Raw genomic sequence first — 16,991 nt, 5'->3', positions numbered from 1 at the left:
AAATTACATTTCATATCTTTATGTTTGAAGCCTGAAATGTGGCGAAAGGTTGCAAGATTCAAGGGGGCCGAAAACTTTTGCAAGGCACTGTATATATATTTTTTAATTAAATCGTTTGCTAATTGTATTTAACGTTACAGACAAAATGTCTTACACTCATCCAGAGTCTTTAGTTTTGGCTTAAACTAGGGCTATCAAATTTATCGCGTTAACGACGGTAATAACTTTAAAATATTTAACGCAATTAATGCATGCGCTGCACTACCCACTCACGCATTGTTGCGTTCAATCTATAATGGCACCGTTTTACGTATACATAGAGTTAAGCCTGAGTTATACTCCCGCGTTGCGGAGACGGCACAGCGACTACGGCGTCATTAGACATTTGATAGTTTTGCGGTGAGGGAACGCGTTGCTCTGTAATTCACCGCCAAGCCGCTAGAGGGATGTGGCGTTATGTTTGTACGGTTTTGGGGCATGCTTGTTGACTTCCACTAGTCGGAGAAAAAAATAAACAATGCAAGATGGAACTCTTGAAAGTAAATATTCTGCTCATCAACACTGAATAAATATTGAACATACAAATGTTGAGGGGCAGGCGACGCAGAAGATGGTTTTGAGGCGGTCTGGCCAAATTTTGATGCCGCACGGAGAGTTTTAGACTCGGGTGGAGAGAGCTAGCTGTGGCGGCTAGCTTCAAACTGGCGTCGAGCACTGCGTTCAAGGTCTGCAAAGCCCTCCAGCCCGATTTCCTAACCCTTCTATTACCGTATTGGCCCGAATATAAGACGGCCCTGATTATAAGACGACCCCCTTTTTCAAGACTCAAGTTTGAAAAAAGACTTTTTGAACATCAAATTAATTTTTATACAGAAAATAATTACAGTACATCCGAAACAAATGATTATAACAATATATTTGAGAGAAAAAGCATGCTATTTTGCCTCATTCAAATCATAATATCTGAAAATCTAAATATGTAAACTTAAGTGGAATCACATTTGTAAATGAATAACTTCTGGTTTTGGAAATGTATATAAACTAGGGCTGTCAAAATTATCGCGTTAACGGGCGGTAATTAATTTTTTAAATTTATCACGTTAAAATATTTGATGAAATTAACGCACATGTCCCGCTCAGACAGATTTAAATGACAGTAAAGTGAAATGCCCACTTGTTAATTGTAGTTTATGGAGTTTTGCTGCCCTCTGCTGGCGCTTGGGTGCGACTGATTTTATAGGCTTCACCACCCATGAGCATTGTGTAAGTAATTATTGACATCAACAATGGCGGGCTACTAGTTTATTTTTTTGATTGAAAATTTTACAAATTTTATTAAAACGAAGAGGGGTTTTAATGTAAAATTTCTATAACTTGTACTGACATTTATCTTTTAAGAACTACAAGTCTTTCTATCCATGGATCGCTTTAAGAGAATGTTAATAATGTTAATGCCATCTTTTTGATTTATTGTTATAATAAACAAATACAGTCCTTATGTACCGTATGTTGAATGTATATATCCATCTTGTGTCTTATCATTCCAACAATTTATTTTACAGAATATATATATATAATTTACAGATAAATATGGCATATTTTATAGATGGTTTGAATTGCGATTAATTACGATTAATTAATTTTTAAACTGTAATTAACTCGATTAAAAATTTTAAACGTTCGACAGCCCTAATATAAACCAATCTATTGTGATAAAACAACAAAATTGCAATAACTGCATTTACCATCAAAGTGAAGTCTAACTGTAACTGTAGTCTTGAAACGTATCTGAATAAGGAAAAACATTGCAATAAAATAATGCCAACTGGTTAAACTTCAGATATCTCAGATGCCATGACAGAACATCGCTTCAATGATATCTGGCTCCATCTAGCGTCGTGAATGGGTATAACGTCTAGACCGCGAATATAAGACGACCCCCTCGTTTTGAATCTTATTTCAATGCAAAAAACACCGTCTTATATTGAGGCCAATACGGTACAAATGCTTTGGTAGTAATACCTTCATTTATTTTGCTTGCAAAGAAAAAAACAAAGAAGAGAATGGGGAAAAAAATCATGATCATTTTACACAAAACTCCAAAAATGGGCTGGAAAAAGTATTGGGACCCTTTAAAAAAATCATGTGATACGTCTCTAATTTGTGTAATTAACAGCACCTGTTACTTACCTGTGGCACATAACAGGTGCTGGCAATAACTAAATCACACGTACAGCCACTTAAAATGGATTAAAGTTGACTCAACCTCTGTCCTGTGTCCTTGTGTGTGTCCCTGTGCGCCAAGCCCTTCACTGGCTTCCATTCGAGTTTAGAATTAAATTTAAAATCCTCCTTCTCACATTTAAGAACATTAATGGTTTGGGGCCGTCTTATCTCACAGATGCTCTGGTTCCATACCACCCCAACAGAACACTTCGTTCTCAGAATGCAGGTCTACTGGTAATTCTCAGGGTCTCTAAAAGTACAGTAGGAGCTAGAGCCTTTAGTTACCTAGCTCCTGTCTTATGGAATCAGCTTCCAGCTAATATTAAAGAGGCTGAGACAGTCTGTACATTTAAAGATTAGACTAAAAACGTTCCTATTTGACAAAGCTTACGGTCAGGCTAGTTGAAAACATTTGTCTTTTCTAATTCTAATATCTTATTGACTAGTCTATTTCTTCATCACTAGTCACCTGGTGTTCCCTTTTCCCCTCTCCCCTCCGGGGAGGGGCTACTTTTTCAGCTGCAGCCGCCTGACTATTCTGACCCCTGGCTGGATGGACGTCCTCGTTGCCCCCCGTATCATCTGGCTAGATGGACCCCCTCATGTTCCCTCACTCCATTGCATCTTTGCAAACTGGAACTCCTTCTGCTAATACCCATCATCAGTCCTGGTGCATCTATAGCCTGTCCGTCATGGGAGTGGATCTCTTCCGACTGTGGTTCTCACCAAGGTTTCTCTTTTCCCACTGGGTTTTTGGAGTTTTTCCTTGCAGCCATGGATGGCCCAAGGATGGGGGATGCCCAGGACATGAACTCATCTCATTTATCTACTGAATCTGACTGTGTATCACATTGACTCTGTAAAGAATAAAGATAAAGAGCCAAAAATGTTTCAGAAGAATGTTCTCAGATTTTTGGGAAAAGGCATCAATATAGAGTTTACTTGAAAAAAAAAAAAACGAGGCCTTCAAAGAAAAGAACAAAGTCCCCACGGTCAAACATGGCGGAGGTTCCCTGATGTCTTCACTGTTATTTTGTCTAAAGGTTGTGCTACCAAGTATTAGGCTGAGGGTCCGGGCCCAGGCCATTTGGAGGCCCTAAGAAAAATAATGCCAAGGGGCCCATATTTTTGGCCCACCATTTTGTCACAGTTTACTATGAAAGCCATACATGCAATCCAACCCATACGTCCATATTTTGTATATTAATCAGATTTTGTTGCCCTGCATACCTCAAACTTCTCACCCCAAATGATTGTCAGTTCTTACAGTAGATGGCGCCAAACCTTTTTTTGGGATGTACGTTTTTTGTTGTTGTTTGTTTTGTTTGAGCACCAATCATCGCAAAGCAGGTTCAACGTCACTCCCCGGGTTGCCAGATTGTAATGACAAGAAAATGGATGTTTGCATAAACAGCAATACGCGCCACATTATTCACGATGCTCTATTAACAACGTATAAAATGAGGTTGCCAGATTGGGGGCCCCCTAGCAGTCAGGGGCCCTAAGCAGCTGCATAGTCTGCGTATAGGCTGGGCCGGACCCAAGGCCAGCCCATTTTTGGAGTTCAAAACGATCATGATTTTTTTTCCATTCTCTTTTATGTTTTTTTTATTGCAACCAAAATCAGTGAAGATATTACAACCAAAGTATTTGTAATTGCCATCATTTTCCAGGAGAATTTGAGCATTATCGGACAGAATTGCAGGGGTGCCAATACTTTTGGTCAGCAGTGTAAGTAAAAATAAAAGTGAGTACTTCTTCCACCACTGTCTGGTGGCATGAAAGAGTCAAAGAGGTATGTTGATCTGAGTTGCATAAGTAGTGCATAGGCCTTTTTGTGGGCAAATTCACAACACTTCTGCTTTGACTTGTACTTTAGTGGAGTGGCTTACTCACAATAATGTTGGCCAGCATGAGGAAGACGGAAACCTCCTTGAGAACCCGCCTCTTCCAGGTCAATTTGTGCGGGTAGTGCGTCATGAGGTTGAACGCGGCCAGCGGCGGAGGCTCCAGGTCGTTCTTGAAGCTTATATCGGATCTCTCGTCACCGTTGCTCTCTTTACTGTAGTGCTCTACCGCGTAGACGTTGGTCACCGAGGTCACGGCCTCGTGGTGCTCCTCCTCGTGGAAAGGCTCCCGGTGGAGCCCCTCCACGATGAAGAAGTTCTGCAGCCCGATCTGGAGCACCATCATGATGGCCCAGGTCAGGTTGAGCCTGTTGAGGTGGCCCTGGGCTCCCGACGCCACCATGGCCACAATGGTGAAGTAGCTGATGATGAACTGGCCCATGGAGGTTCCCACCAGTAGCCCCACGTCCAAGCTTCGAGTGGGGTTCTTCTCCGAATCGTGCTCCCGCCGATCCAGCTTGTAGATGGTGGCGCCCACCAAAGTGGCCACCAGCATGAGGCTGATGATGACGATGTTGATGATGAAGTGGATGAGCAGCGCCTGGTCCCGCTTGCTGTGGTCGTCCTCCTTATCCTCCTTCATGTCCATCTCGTACACGATGAAAGTGGCCAGGGCCGCGAAGACTAGGAGGACTCCCACCACGGGGCCCACCACCGCGTCTTTCAGGTGGAACTTGTGGGCGTGGCCGTGGCCGTGCGGGTCGTGGGCCTCGCCCAGCCGGCCCACGTTTTTCCACATCACGTAAGCCATGGCCGAAGCGAAGAGGCTGTACTCAATATTGAAGGGGTACAGGTAGAAGTAGGCCTCTTTGAACATGGCGCAGGAAGTGTGGCTGCATTCGCACTGGTCCTCACCAAAACTCGCTGTGGCGGAACGGGAGGGGGCAGAGGTTAGCAATGCGCTACAATTCTTCGATAAATTTAATAAACAGAAACATCTAAAATAAAGACATTGATTGCAGAGGTGGGTAGTAACGCGTTATATCTACTTTGTTACATTTACTTCAGTAACTTTATGAGAAAAATGTACTTCTAAGAGTAGTTTTAATAAGCCACACTTTTTACTTTTACTTGAGTAGATTTGTGATAAAGAAACGCTACTCTTACTCTGCTACTTTGGGCTACACTGGTCGTTACTAGGGCTGTCAAACGATTAAAATTTTTAATCGAGTTAATCACAGCTTAAAAATTAATTAATCGTAATTAATCGCAATTCAGACCATCTATGAAATATGCAATATTTTTCTGTTAATTATTGCTGGAATTGAAAGATAAGACACAAGACGGATATATAGATTCAACATATTGTACATAAGTACTGCATTTGTTTATTATAACAATAAATCAAGATGGCATGTTGAGTTAATTGTCGAGGGTTGATTGAATATTTGCTTGATTGATTGAATATTTGCTTGTGCTCACATATACCTAATACAGTGCCTTGCAAAAGTATTCAGCCTCCTTGAACCTTGCAACCTTTCGCCACATTTCAGGCTTCAAACATAAAGATATAAAATTTTAATTTTTTGTCAAGAATCAACAACAAGTGGGACACAATCGTGAAGTGGAACAAAATTTATGGGATAATTTAAACTTTTTTAACATATAAAAAACTGAAAAGTGGGGCGTGCAATATTATTCTGCCCCCTTGCGTTAATACTTTGTAGCGCCACCTTTTGCTCCAATTACGGGCTGCAAGTCGCTTGGGGTATGTTTCTATCAGTTTTGCACATCGAGAGACTGACATTCTTGCCCATTCTTCCTTGCAAAACAGCTCGAGCTCAGTGAGGTTGGATGGAGAGTGTTTGTGAACAGCAGTCTTCAGCTCTTTCCACGGATTCTCGATTGGATTTAGGTCTGGACTTTGACTTGGCCATTCTAACACCTGGATACGTTTATTTTTGAACCATTCCAATGTAGATTTGGCTTTATGTTTTGGATCATTGTCCTGTTGGAAGATAAATCTCCGTCCCAGTCTCAGGTCTTGTGCAGATACCAACAGGTTTTCTTCCAGAATGTTCCTGTATTTGGCTGCATCCATCTTCCCGTCAATTTTAACCATCTTCCCTGTCCCTGCTGAAGAAAAGCAGGCCCAAACCATGATGCTGCCACCACCATGTTTGACAGTGGGGATGGTGTTTTCAGGGTGATGAGCTGTGTTGCTTTTACGCCAAACATATCGTTTTGCATTGTGGCCAAAAAGTTCAATTTTGGTTTCATCTGACCAGAGCACCTTCTTCAACATGTTTGGTGTGTCTCCCAGGTGGCTTTTGGCAAACTTTAAACGAGACTTTTTATGGATATCTTTGAGAAATGGCTTTCTTCTTGCCACTCTTCCATAAAGGCCAGATTTGTGCAGTGTACGACTGATTGTTGTCCTATGGACAGACTCTCCCACCTCAGCTGTAGATCTCTGCAGTTCATCCAGAGTGATCAAGGGCCTCTTGGCTGCATCTCTGATCAGTTTTCTCCTTGTTTGAGAAGAAAGTTTGGAAGGACGGCCGGGTCTTGGTAGATTTGAAGTGGTCTGATGCTCCTTCCATTTCAATATGATAGCTTGCACAGTGCTCCTTGAGATGTTTAAAGCTTGGGAAATCTTTTTGTATCCAAATCCGGCTTTAAACTTCTCCACGACAGTATCTCGGACCTGCCTGGTGTGTTTCTTGGTTTTCATAATGCTCTCTGCACTTTAAACGGAACCCTGAGACTATCACAGAGCAGGTGCATTTATACGGAGACTTGATTACACACAGGTGGATTCTATTTATCATCATCGGTCATTTAGGACAACATTGGATCATTCAGAGATCCTCACTGAACTTCTGGAGTGAGTTTGCTGCACTGAAAGTAAAGGGGCCGAATAATATTGCACGCCCTACTTTTCAGTTTTTATTTGTTAAAAAAGTTTAAATCATCCCATAAATGTTGTTCCACTTCACGATTGTGTCCCACTTGTAGTTGATTATTGACCAAAAAATTAAATTTAATATCTTTATGTTTGAAGCCTGAAATGTGGCGAAAGGTTGCAAGATTCAAGGGGGCCGAATACTTTTGCAAGGCACTGTACATACATAATACATATTGCCATATTTTTTTCTTATTGATATAACCAGTAAATGATTATTGCTTGCTATACTAGGTCGTAGTATAATGTTTAAGTGTTATAAAGTGTTAAAGAGGGCCGGGGTGACAACTGCCTTGCTTCATGGCCGCAACATTGTGTAACTAGACCTTCTGGGACATCTTCAGCATCTTACGTCTACACTTTCGTCTACACTTTCGAGGACATCTTCCATTCGAGGACATCTTCCAAGTGTCTGGGTCATTCTGACCACTTTATCTAAGTGCCTTTGCTTACACACGTGTATTTAGTTAGTTCCGCCTACATGCTCACACATAGCCAATCAAAATCACATTGGTGTCTCCAGCTTGCTTTCCCCCTCCCTTTAGGGCGGCACCTTTCTGTGTTAGGACAAGCCCCTAATAAAAGAAAGAGCAAGGAGTTTAGTTTTAGATCAATTTTAGTGACTAAACAGCGTAATCCAGCATTTCATTGTCTAGTCCCTCCTTGCTCTCCTTGGCCAAGAAAACTGAGTGTCTTCTCTCCTTATTTTTGGGTAATTTTACAAATGTCTACCTAAGGATCTATTTTTGAACTTGACATGGCATTAACATTATTAACATTCTCTTAAAGCGATCCATGGATAGAAAGACTTGTAGTTCTTAAAAGATAAATGTTAGTACAAGTTATAGAAATTTTATATTAAAACCCCTCAAAGTTTTCGTTTTAATAAAATTTGTAACATTTTCAAACAAAAAAAATAAACTAGTAGGTCACCATTGTTGATGTCAATAATTACACAATTCTTATGGTCATAAAATCAGTCGCACACAAGCGCCAGGAGAGGGCGACAAAACTCAAAAAATACAAGTAAGAAGTGCACATGACTCTGGACTCTCATTTTAATTTGTTTGAGCGGGGCATGTGCGTTAATTGCGTCAAATATTTTAACGTGATTAATTTTAAAAAATTAATAACTGCCTGTTAACGCGATAATTTTGACAGCCCTAGTCGTTACATTACTTTTTTTGTTTTCTTTTTTTGGCCAGCGATGTCAAAAGTAGCTCCACCAGTTTCAACAATGAGATGTCACAATATTAATCACATGACTCCATTATACCAATTAGACTCAAGCTTCCCATTCTATGATCACGCTGACCAGTTCAATCACCTGGCGTCTTTATAGCACCGTAAAAAATTAAGTATTTTACATAGAACGCCACCATCAATATGACTCGTAAGCGCGGATTTTAATCTCTCTCCCGATTTTTATTTGGCACCGATTGACCACTAAAACCGGAGATATGATCCTTTTGGTTTCAGAATAGGAAATATTTTTTTCTCCACTGGAGGGCACTCATGTTCTTTGGATGAATAATGCTAAATTTCTGTAGATTTTTTTCTTCTTGCCGGAATTTTGTTGTTGTTGTATATCTTTGGCTTAATGTGTTTATGTAATTTAATAGTAGAGTATGAAAGGAATAGTTACCTTTCTCGCACACACCATATAACTGTTTGCATTAGTCTAACACATTCATTATAGTAAAGCATTTAACCATAGTTTGTCACTCCATGCCCTTTGACACAGTAAAGTGGATCACCTTATCAGCCCTTGCTTGATAAGCGAAGGAAAGGACGTCAACAACTCTTCAATGGGGTCAGAACGCTCTCGCCCTACCAAGACAACAACTGGATAGCGCGGCTCCTTGGACGTCAAGACATGCATAGGTTGCCGTGGCAACCACGTCCCAACCACAAAGGATGACGCAAGAACTTGACCGCCCAAACCTGCCACAGAGGGATGATCCCAAGACAACACCCAGGCACGCCTTTCGCCCGGCCCACTCCACCGCAGCTTTCAAAAGATTGAACATTTTAGCGAACAATGGTCGCTTCTCGGGGACATTTCTATGTAACCGTTGTTTTGCCGACCCTGGTTCCAGCATTGCCTCTCCGTTGTCTGTTTTTGCCTTGTTTTTGACCATTGCTGATGAATAAATTGTCAATCTGTTTTCGGTGAGCCTTCTTTAAACCTTTCAAAATGGAGTCAGTACAAAGGGTTAACACTGGAGTGGACACGCGGAGTTTGCCCTCGCGGCCGCGCGTCCACTTTTAGGCCCCACCGCTAAGACTGCCACTGGTCTGATGGCTTCTTTCTTACCTACCTTTACTGATGTAGACGCTCCGTCCGTATCCGTGAAACTTGTGAGAGCCGTTGCCGTGGTGCTCGTCGGAATGGTGCGAATCGTTGCCGTGGTGTTCGTAGGAGTCATGCGAGTCGTTGCCGTGACCGCCGCCGTGCTCGCCCTCGGGGTGCCCCGTTTGGTGGAGGGACTCGTCCGTCACGGCGGCCATCCACAAAACCAGATTGATGGAGAGGGAGAGCATCAGGCCGCATCTGCGGGAGCAAACATCCGGATTGAGACTTTCTCCTTTGAATGAATCGTCATGTTTTGACAACGTCAGATGCTTTTGGGCCAATCCAAAGCCTTCTCAGTTCAAGTGAGTAAGACGTCTATCGCCGTCAGTGAGTTCAATGGAAACTTTGAAATGCTCTTCCGCTAGATGGCAGAATGTACAGCTGCATCAATGTTATCTCCACTAGCATTTGATTGACTTACTTCCTGGAACATGATGAATAGAAAACACAAGGGCGGTACCATTATTATTCTGCCGGCGGTGTTCATTTTCCATTGACGCAATCAAGTAGCTACTTAGTGGTGAAATGAAGCCATCTGAGTCATTTACCCAAACAAAATATAGTTGATCAGATCAAATTACCTTCCGTAATGCTTATCCACACGAAGGTCGCGGAGGTGCTGGAGCCTATCACACCCAACTATGAGTACACCCTGACCTGGTTGCTAAGCAATCCCAGGAAAAAAATAGAATTGAACATTTATATTATTATATCATGTCAGCCTGGATAGATTCCAACTCATCTGTGACCTAAAAATGTCAATCAGTATAGAAAATAGGCGTAGGAACCTCTGGGTATCTGACGATATGATGCGATTTGCAATACAAGGCTCATGATATGGCATTACATTGGTCCGGAAATCATTCTATGATATTCTTTTCAAAGATTCTGCTGCGAATAAGAATGAGTTTATCATTAGTAGACATCCAATCCAGGGTTAGGGGTTAGGGTTGTGTGTTATATGTATAACTTTACCAAAAGTAGTTTTCTTTGCATTTAGCTGGCTTTAAGAGGTTTGAATCCCCCTTAAAAAATTCTGGCTCCATAGTACGGAGCCGCTAAAGGGACATTGAAAGAAATAAAATTAATTTAAGCAATCTGGTGTGTACCAGAAACTATCTGGTAAACATTAGCATTATATAGCTTTTAAGCTAGAGAACTTTTGCTATGCAAGTTAGCCAATTGCAACAATGCAACAATTGGCTAAATTGCATAGCAAAGTCGGCTAGCTTAAATGCTATATAATGGAAACGTTTACAATAATTGGCTAACTTGCAATGCAAAAAACGCTAGCTTAAATACTATATAATACTAATGTTTACAATAATTGACTAACTTACATAGCAAAGTCCGCTACCTTAAATGCTACATAATGGTAATGTTTACAATAATTGGCTAACTTCCATAGCAAAACACCGCTAGCTTAAATGCTATATAATGATAATGTTTACAAAAATTGGCTAACCTGCATATCAAAAGTCCGCTATCATAAATTGCACCGAAGCTAGCGGACTTTTTCTATGCAAGTTATCCATTTGCAACGATTGGCTAACTTGCATAGCAAAAGTTCGCTAGCTTAAATGCTATATCATGTAAATGTTTACAATAATTGGCTAACTTGCATAGCAAAAAACGCTAGCTTAAATACTATATAATACTAATGTTTACAACGATTGACTAACTTACATAGCAAAGTCCGCTAGCTTAAATGCTACATAATGGTAATGTTTACAATAATTGGCTAACTTCCATAGCAAAACACCGCTAGCTTAAATGCTATATAATGATCATGTTTACAATAATTGGCTAACTTGCGTAGCAAAACCCCGCTAGCTTAAATGCTAAATTAGGGTGACCATATTTTGATTTCCAAAAAAGAGGACATTTTGCCCGGCCTCGAGATACTTGAATTTTACTTGAAGTTCACTCAAAGATGCCTATATCACTTTGATATATTTAAAGTGTGCCTCCTCCGTCCGGACAGAAAACTTCAGTTTCATAAAAAAAAAAAAAAAAAAAAAAAAAGCCAAATAGTATATATTATATACTATATGGAAATAAGTTTTTTTGCTCAAGAGGCTTTATTTTTACTGAAAAATAATCCAAAAAAAAAAAAAAAAGGGAAAAAAAAAAAAAAAATCGCAAAAAAATAAATAAATAAATTAAATAATGAAAAAAAATATATATCATGCAGACCCGTGGAAATATAGTACAGTCAATACAGACACACAGGAGGCTTGTGGCACATAAACATTTTCATAAATTATTATCACGACAATTGTCGTTGAGAAATTGTTATTCCCACTCAATTTTTATTCTCATTCAATGTTCTAGATTGCACGCAAACAATAACTAAAATAAACTGACAAACTATTCAACCGGCATGTTTCCAAACGCAGCAGTTCAAAACTATGTTTCCCATAATGCGTAGCGCGGCTTAGTTAGCTCACTGATAGCTACCCTATTAGCGAGTACTGGGAGACGAGGCAAAATCAAACTTTGCTATATAAGTTTACAATCATCTGTAGCACAACGATGCAACACCAAACGGGATTTTACAGATCACGCCAGTACAAACCTCCGACAGAAGTCAACAGTTGCCATTATATACGTATTTATAGTAAAACACTTAACAACTGTGCAGGCGCTCCCACTTAGAATATAATACTAACATTCAACCAAATACACGAATGCAGAACAATTAATACAAGACTAATACAACATACTGCATCTCTTTGTACCCATATATTGTATAGTATTTAACAGAGGACACATGAGCGACATTAACAGAAGATAAACTTGCAGAAAGGTGTACGGAGCACTATAAACGTCTCTTAAAACTACTCCTTATTGTAGTCTGTAACTGCCTGTTATCTTGCCAAACCGTCAATCCAGTTGATGGCGGTAATGCCCCATAGTACAAGAGGTAAACTGTACTCGTTCTCCCGCCCCGACTAGTAGGAGCCACGACAACGCAGGCAAGCGCTGCCCCCCAGCGGCCGGAGGGATTCTCTTCAATTTGATCCCGTGAAAAATCATAAAAAACGGACATTTTCATGAATTTATAAAACCCGGCCGGATTACGAGGACACAACGTGAAAGTAGGACATGTCCGGGCAAAAGAGGACGTTTGGTCACCCTATGCTATTTAATACTAATGTTTACAAAAATTGGCTAACTTGCATATCAAAAGTCCGCTATCATAAATTGCACTGAAGCTAGCGGACTTTTTCTATGCAAGTTATCCAATTGCAACAATTGGCTAACTTGCATAGCAAAAGTTCACTAGCTGAAATGCTATATGGTAAAGTTTACAACAATTTGCTATCTTGCATAGAAAAAGCCAGCTTGAATGCTATATAATGCTAAAGTTTACCAGATAGTTTCTGGTGCGCAATGGTAATGATGTGTTGCGCACCAGATTGCTTGAATTTATTTTATTTCTGTCTATGTCACTTTTGGAGCTCGGTACCGCGTCAACCTTTATGCTAGGGAGTTTTGGCAAGAAATTCTTGCTACTTTCACCACTGCCCCCAATAGAAAATGGACTGTATTGCAAAACTTGGATCACATTCCTTTTTCTAACTGCTGTCAGCGACAGTTTTTAAACAGATTTCAATCTGATTTCATTCCACCCATGTCATTAAATTCAATTGTGTTTTGAGTCATCATTTTTATTTCAAATATTAGCTAGGTTTTATTTTGATCTTTTATGAAGATCCCCAACTTAATGTAAAGCTTCTTCTTCTTATATAAAGTGCCGTACTCTAAACTTTGAGTTGATTCCAATCATGTCAAATGACAGCTTGAAAGGTTAAATAAAACAACAATGGTGGCATAGCATTCTATTTGCATTTCTAACCACTCCTTGAGAAAATATTTATCATTGATTAGCGCCTATGCCCGGACCCTTTAACCTGAAACAGATTAATTAAATTTTTACGTCATGTTCTCCTTCAAAAACCTACTTTGTCGAAGGCGTCGCAGAGCTCCAAGACGAGACTCGAGGGGATTTTCTCTTTTGTTCCAATTGCGTTGTTCTTCTTAGAATGATTGAAAAATGATTGACAGTTCTTTCTACAGGTTTACAATTAGTTGGAGCAAGCTTTTGTGCATTCTCACACCTTGTTGCGTCACGCGGAACAAACCAAAACAATTGGAGAATTTGACACTGAGTCGCACTTCCAGTTCAAAACTCAACGTGACATCGACTGACAGCTCAGCGCCATCGACGGCGAGAGACGTCCAATCCATTGGAACTTCGGGGAGATGATAGCTAACGACAGCGAGTTGAAATGGACTGGACATCTGTTGCTGTCAATGGCGGCGAATGAGTCAAAAGAAGAGAAAAATAATGTCTTATGGCAGTTACAGATTTTGGCGTTAGCTTCGTGATTGAATGCTGCTTTAAAGTACCTATAACAGCAAAAAGCATGTTTATGTCATATATCACGCAATATTTTATGCTACTGAAGGAAATGGATCACTGGGATGTGTGTGGAAGCGATCAATATATATATTCAATTTTTTAAACCTCCCCTCATTAAAATCAGTGCCTTTCTGGACTGACGAAGAATACGAATTTGACGCCAGCGAGCTAATCATCTTCAGTATACATCAAATACTACAGTATTCAGAATGAGTGTGTATTCAGCTGATTTTGTGGATTATTTTGTTTATTTTTCGCATCACGTCAGCCTAATATGCTGCAGGCTTTTGTTGCTGGCACCAGGGAGAGGCGTGTGAGCCTTTTTGGGTTTCAAAAACTTCCTGTTCACCGCAGATAATGGCCAAAACAAGTCCGACAACTGTGGGATCATTGGACAGGAACGAGGAAGTGAGTAAGCTATACGTGTTTTATATTATGTCAAATACTGGGATCATGGCACACGTTTTAATAAGGAAGTAGCTTGCTCCTTGTCCACCGAGAAGGCTTGTCACACACCATGGTCACTTTCACCCCCTCGGTCCTATTCGCATGCCCACCGAGAATGCGCTTTCCTCAGTTTGGCCACGAGCAGCACCCCGCTCCAACGTCGGACGGTTTGTCCACCGAAAATAGGCTATTTTTGGCGTTCATTCCTGGCGACGAGCACTGCTAGCCCGCCATGGCCGCAGCAGAACAACGAGCCGTAACTTGCTCGCCGTCGGGGGCTGGCCGATCGGTGAAGACAATCAACCTTGCCGCCGTGTGTGACACGAGTCGGGGTTGTTTTGTGTGATTTTTCGTTTTCGAAAGGCGAGATCAAGACTTGGAAAAGCTGCTCGGTTCAGGTTAGCATGTCGGCTAGCTGGCACGCCTCCTGTTTTTGTTTCTGCTATTTCCTCCGAAGCCGGCGCAGGGAAATGACAAAAGCCGGACTAACTCCGGTGGCATAAAATACCGTTCGGGAGGGGAAGAAGTCAGCAGTTTTGACCATTATACAGTAATTTTGCCCTGTCGCACTGAATAAATTCATTTTTGATATTTCATATTCCATTTTTCACTAGACTTTACTTTGTTTAAAAGTAAAAAATATGCGAGTGAATAACTTTTAAAAGTCGTTTTTGTTTTTTTTTTAAACAAAATATTAGACATCAATGAATGATTCTCAGTAGGGCTGTCAAAATTATCGCGTTAACGGGCGGTAATTAATTTTTTAAATTAATCACATTAAAATATTTGACGCAATTAACGCACATGCCCCGCTCAAACAGATTAAAATGACAGCACAGTGCAATGCCAACTTGTTACTTGTGTTTTTTGGAGTTTTGTCCCCCTCTGCTGGCGCTTGGGTGCGACTGATTTTATGGGCTTAAGCACCCATGAGCATTGTGTAATCATTGACTCAACAATGGCGGGGTACTAGTTTATTTTTTGATTGAAAATTTTACAAATTTTATTAAAATGAAAACATTAAGAGGGGTTTTAATATAACATTTCTATAACTTGTACTAACCTTTATCTTTTAAGAACTACAAGTCTTTCTATCCATGGATCGCTTTAAGAGAATGTTAATAATGTTAATGCCATCTTGTTGATTTATTGTTATAATAAACAAATACAATACTTATGTACCATATGTTGAATGTATATATCCATCTTGTGTCTTATCTTTCCATTCCAACAATAATTTACAGAAAAATATGCCATATTTTAGAGATGGTTTGAATTGCGATTAACTACGATTAATTTTTAAGCTGTGATTAACTCGATTAAAAATTTTAATCGTTTGACAGCCCTAATTCTAAGCTAAAAATGACAGACATTTTGAATCATAAATATAACTAGAAACTGCAATTTCGGGAGAAATTACACCTGGGTCTTTCCTCTGTGGCGATACAGATCTTAGCCCCACTCTGGTCTATTAATAGAATGGACAATAATGCCAGTCAATGGCATTAAACAAAGTAAACGCCATTAGAAATGATTGGGAGAATTGGACGTCCATGTCCGTCAATGGCAGCACCCTCCATAAGCGTCAATGCAATCGGGGACATTTGGGGTACACGTCCTATTGATATCTGGTCATTTCCTGTTGATTTGGGGATATTGTTTTTTTTTGCCATTGAAAATGAATGGGGAAAAAATTGGACGTCCATGGACGTCAATGGTATCAACATACATAGTTGTCAATGGAATCCAACTACATTGGCATCAATAGAATGAAAAAACATAATTCAATGCCATTAGAAATGAATGGGAAATTTGGACATCCATGGCCGTCAATGGCGGCACCATTCATAAGCGTAAATGGAATTGGGGAAGTTTGGGGGACAAGTCCTATTGATATCTAGTCATTTTCTGTTGATATGGGGAAAAAAAAAATCCCATTGACAATGAAAGGGAAAAAATTTGGACGTCCATGCACGTCAATGGTATCAACTTACATAGGTGTCAATGGAATCCAAGTACATTGGCATCAATAAAATGAAAAAAAAACATAATTAAATGCCATTAGAAATGAATGGGAAATTTGGACGTCCATGGACGTCAATGGCATCACCCTCCATAAGTGTCAAAGGAATTGGGGAAGTTTGGGGGACACGTCCTATTGATATCTAGTCATTTTCTGTTGATTTGGGGGGAAAAAAAAAAATTCCCATTGAAAATGAATGGGAAAAAATTTGGACGTCAATGGCAGCACCCCTTATAAGTGTCAATGGAGTCGGCGACGTTTGGGGGACACGTCCTATTGATATCTGGTCATTTTCTGTTGATTTGGGGAAATTTTGTTTTTTCCCCATTGAAAATGAATGGGTAACATTTTGGACGTCCATGGCCGTCAATGGCATCGACATCCATATAGTCAGTTGAATCCAAGTACATTGGCATCAACAGATTCGACATACATGGCCGTCAATGGCATCAATGCAATGTAAATTCCATAGGAAATCCCATTGGAAGTGAATAGGAAATTCTCCCATTAGAAATGAATAGGAAAGTTTTTGGCAAAATTCCGGGGAACCGTAAATTTTTTCCAAATTCTGTATACAACTTTTATGCCCCTCACCCTCCCGGAATTTTTGATGCCCAAATTATGTGATTTGGTCAAAAATTGTAGGACTAGATACATTTTGAAACTTTTTTTTTTTTTTACGGAAAATTGCCGTTTAC

General features: G+C 40.1%; 1 protein-coding gene across 1 annotated transcript in view; it reads right to left on the bottom strand.

The window, feature by feature from the left end:
* otop2 (otopetrin 2) overlaps positions 1–16,991 on the bottom strand; it is a 29,352-nt gene that overhangs the window by 4,859 nt on the left and 7,502 nt on the right. The window contains exons 5-6 of the mRNA XM_057817082.1: positions 9,360–9,592; positions 4,123–4,997 (exon numbers count right to left, since the gene is read on the bottom strand). Coding sequence (XP_057673065.1) covers positions 4,123–4,997; positions 9,360–9,592 — 1,108 coding nt within the window. The remainder of the gene's footprint in view (positions 1–4,122; positions 4,998–9,359; positions 9,593–16,991) is intronic.

Source organism: Corythoichthys intestinalis, chromosome 16 (genome assembly GCF_030265065.1).
Source record: "Corythoichthys intestinalis isolate RoL2023-P3 chromosome 16, ASM3026506v1, whole genome shotgun sequence".
In the NCBI taxonomy this organism is placed as follows: domain Eukaryota; kingdom Metazoa; phylum Chordata; class Actinopteri; order Syngnathiformes; family Syngnathidae; genus Corythoichthys; species Corythoichthys intestinalis.
Note: the sequence above shows the minus strand (reverse complement) of the source record. Positions and strands in the feature narration are given on the sequence as shown.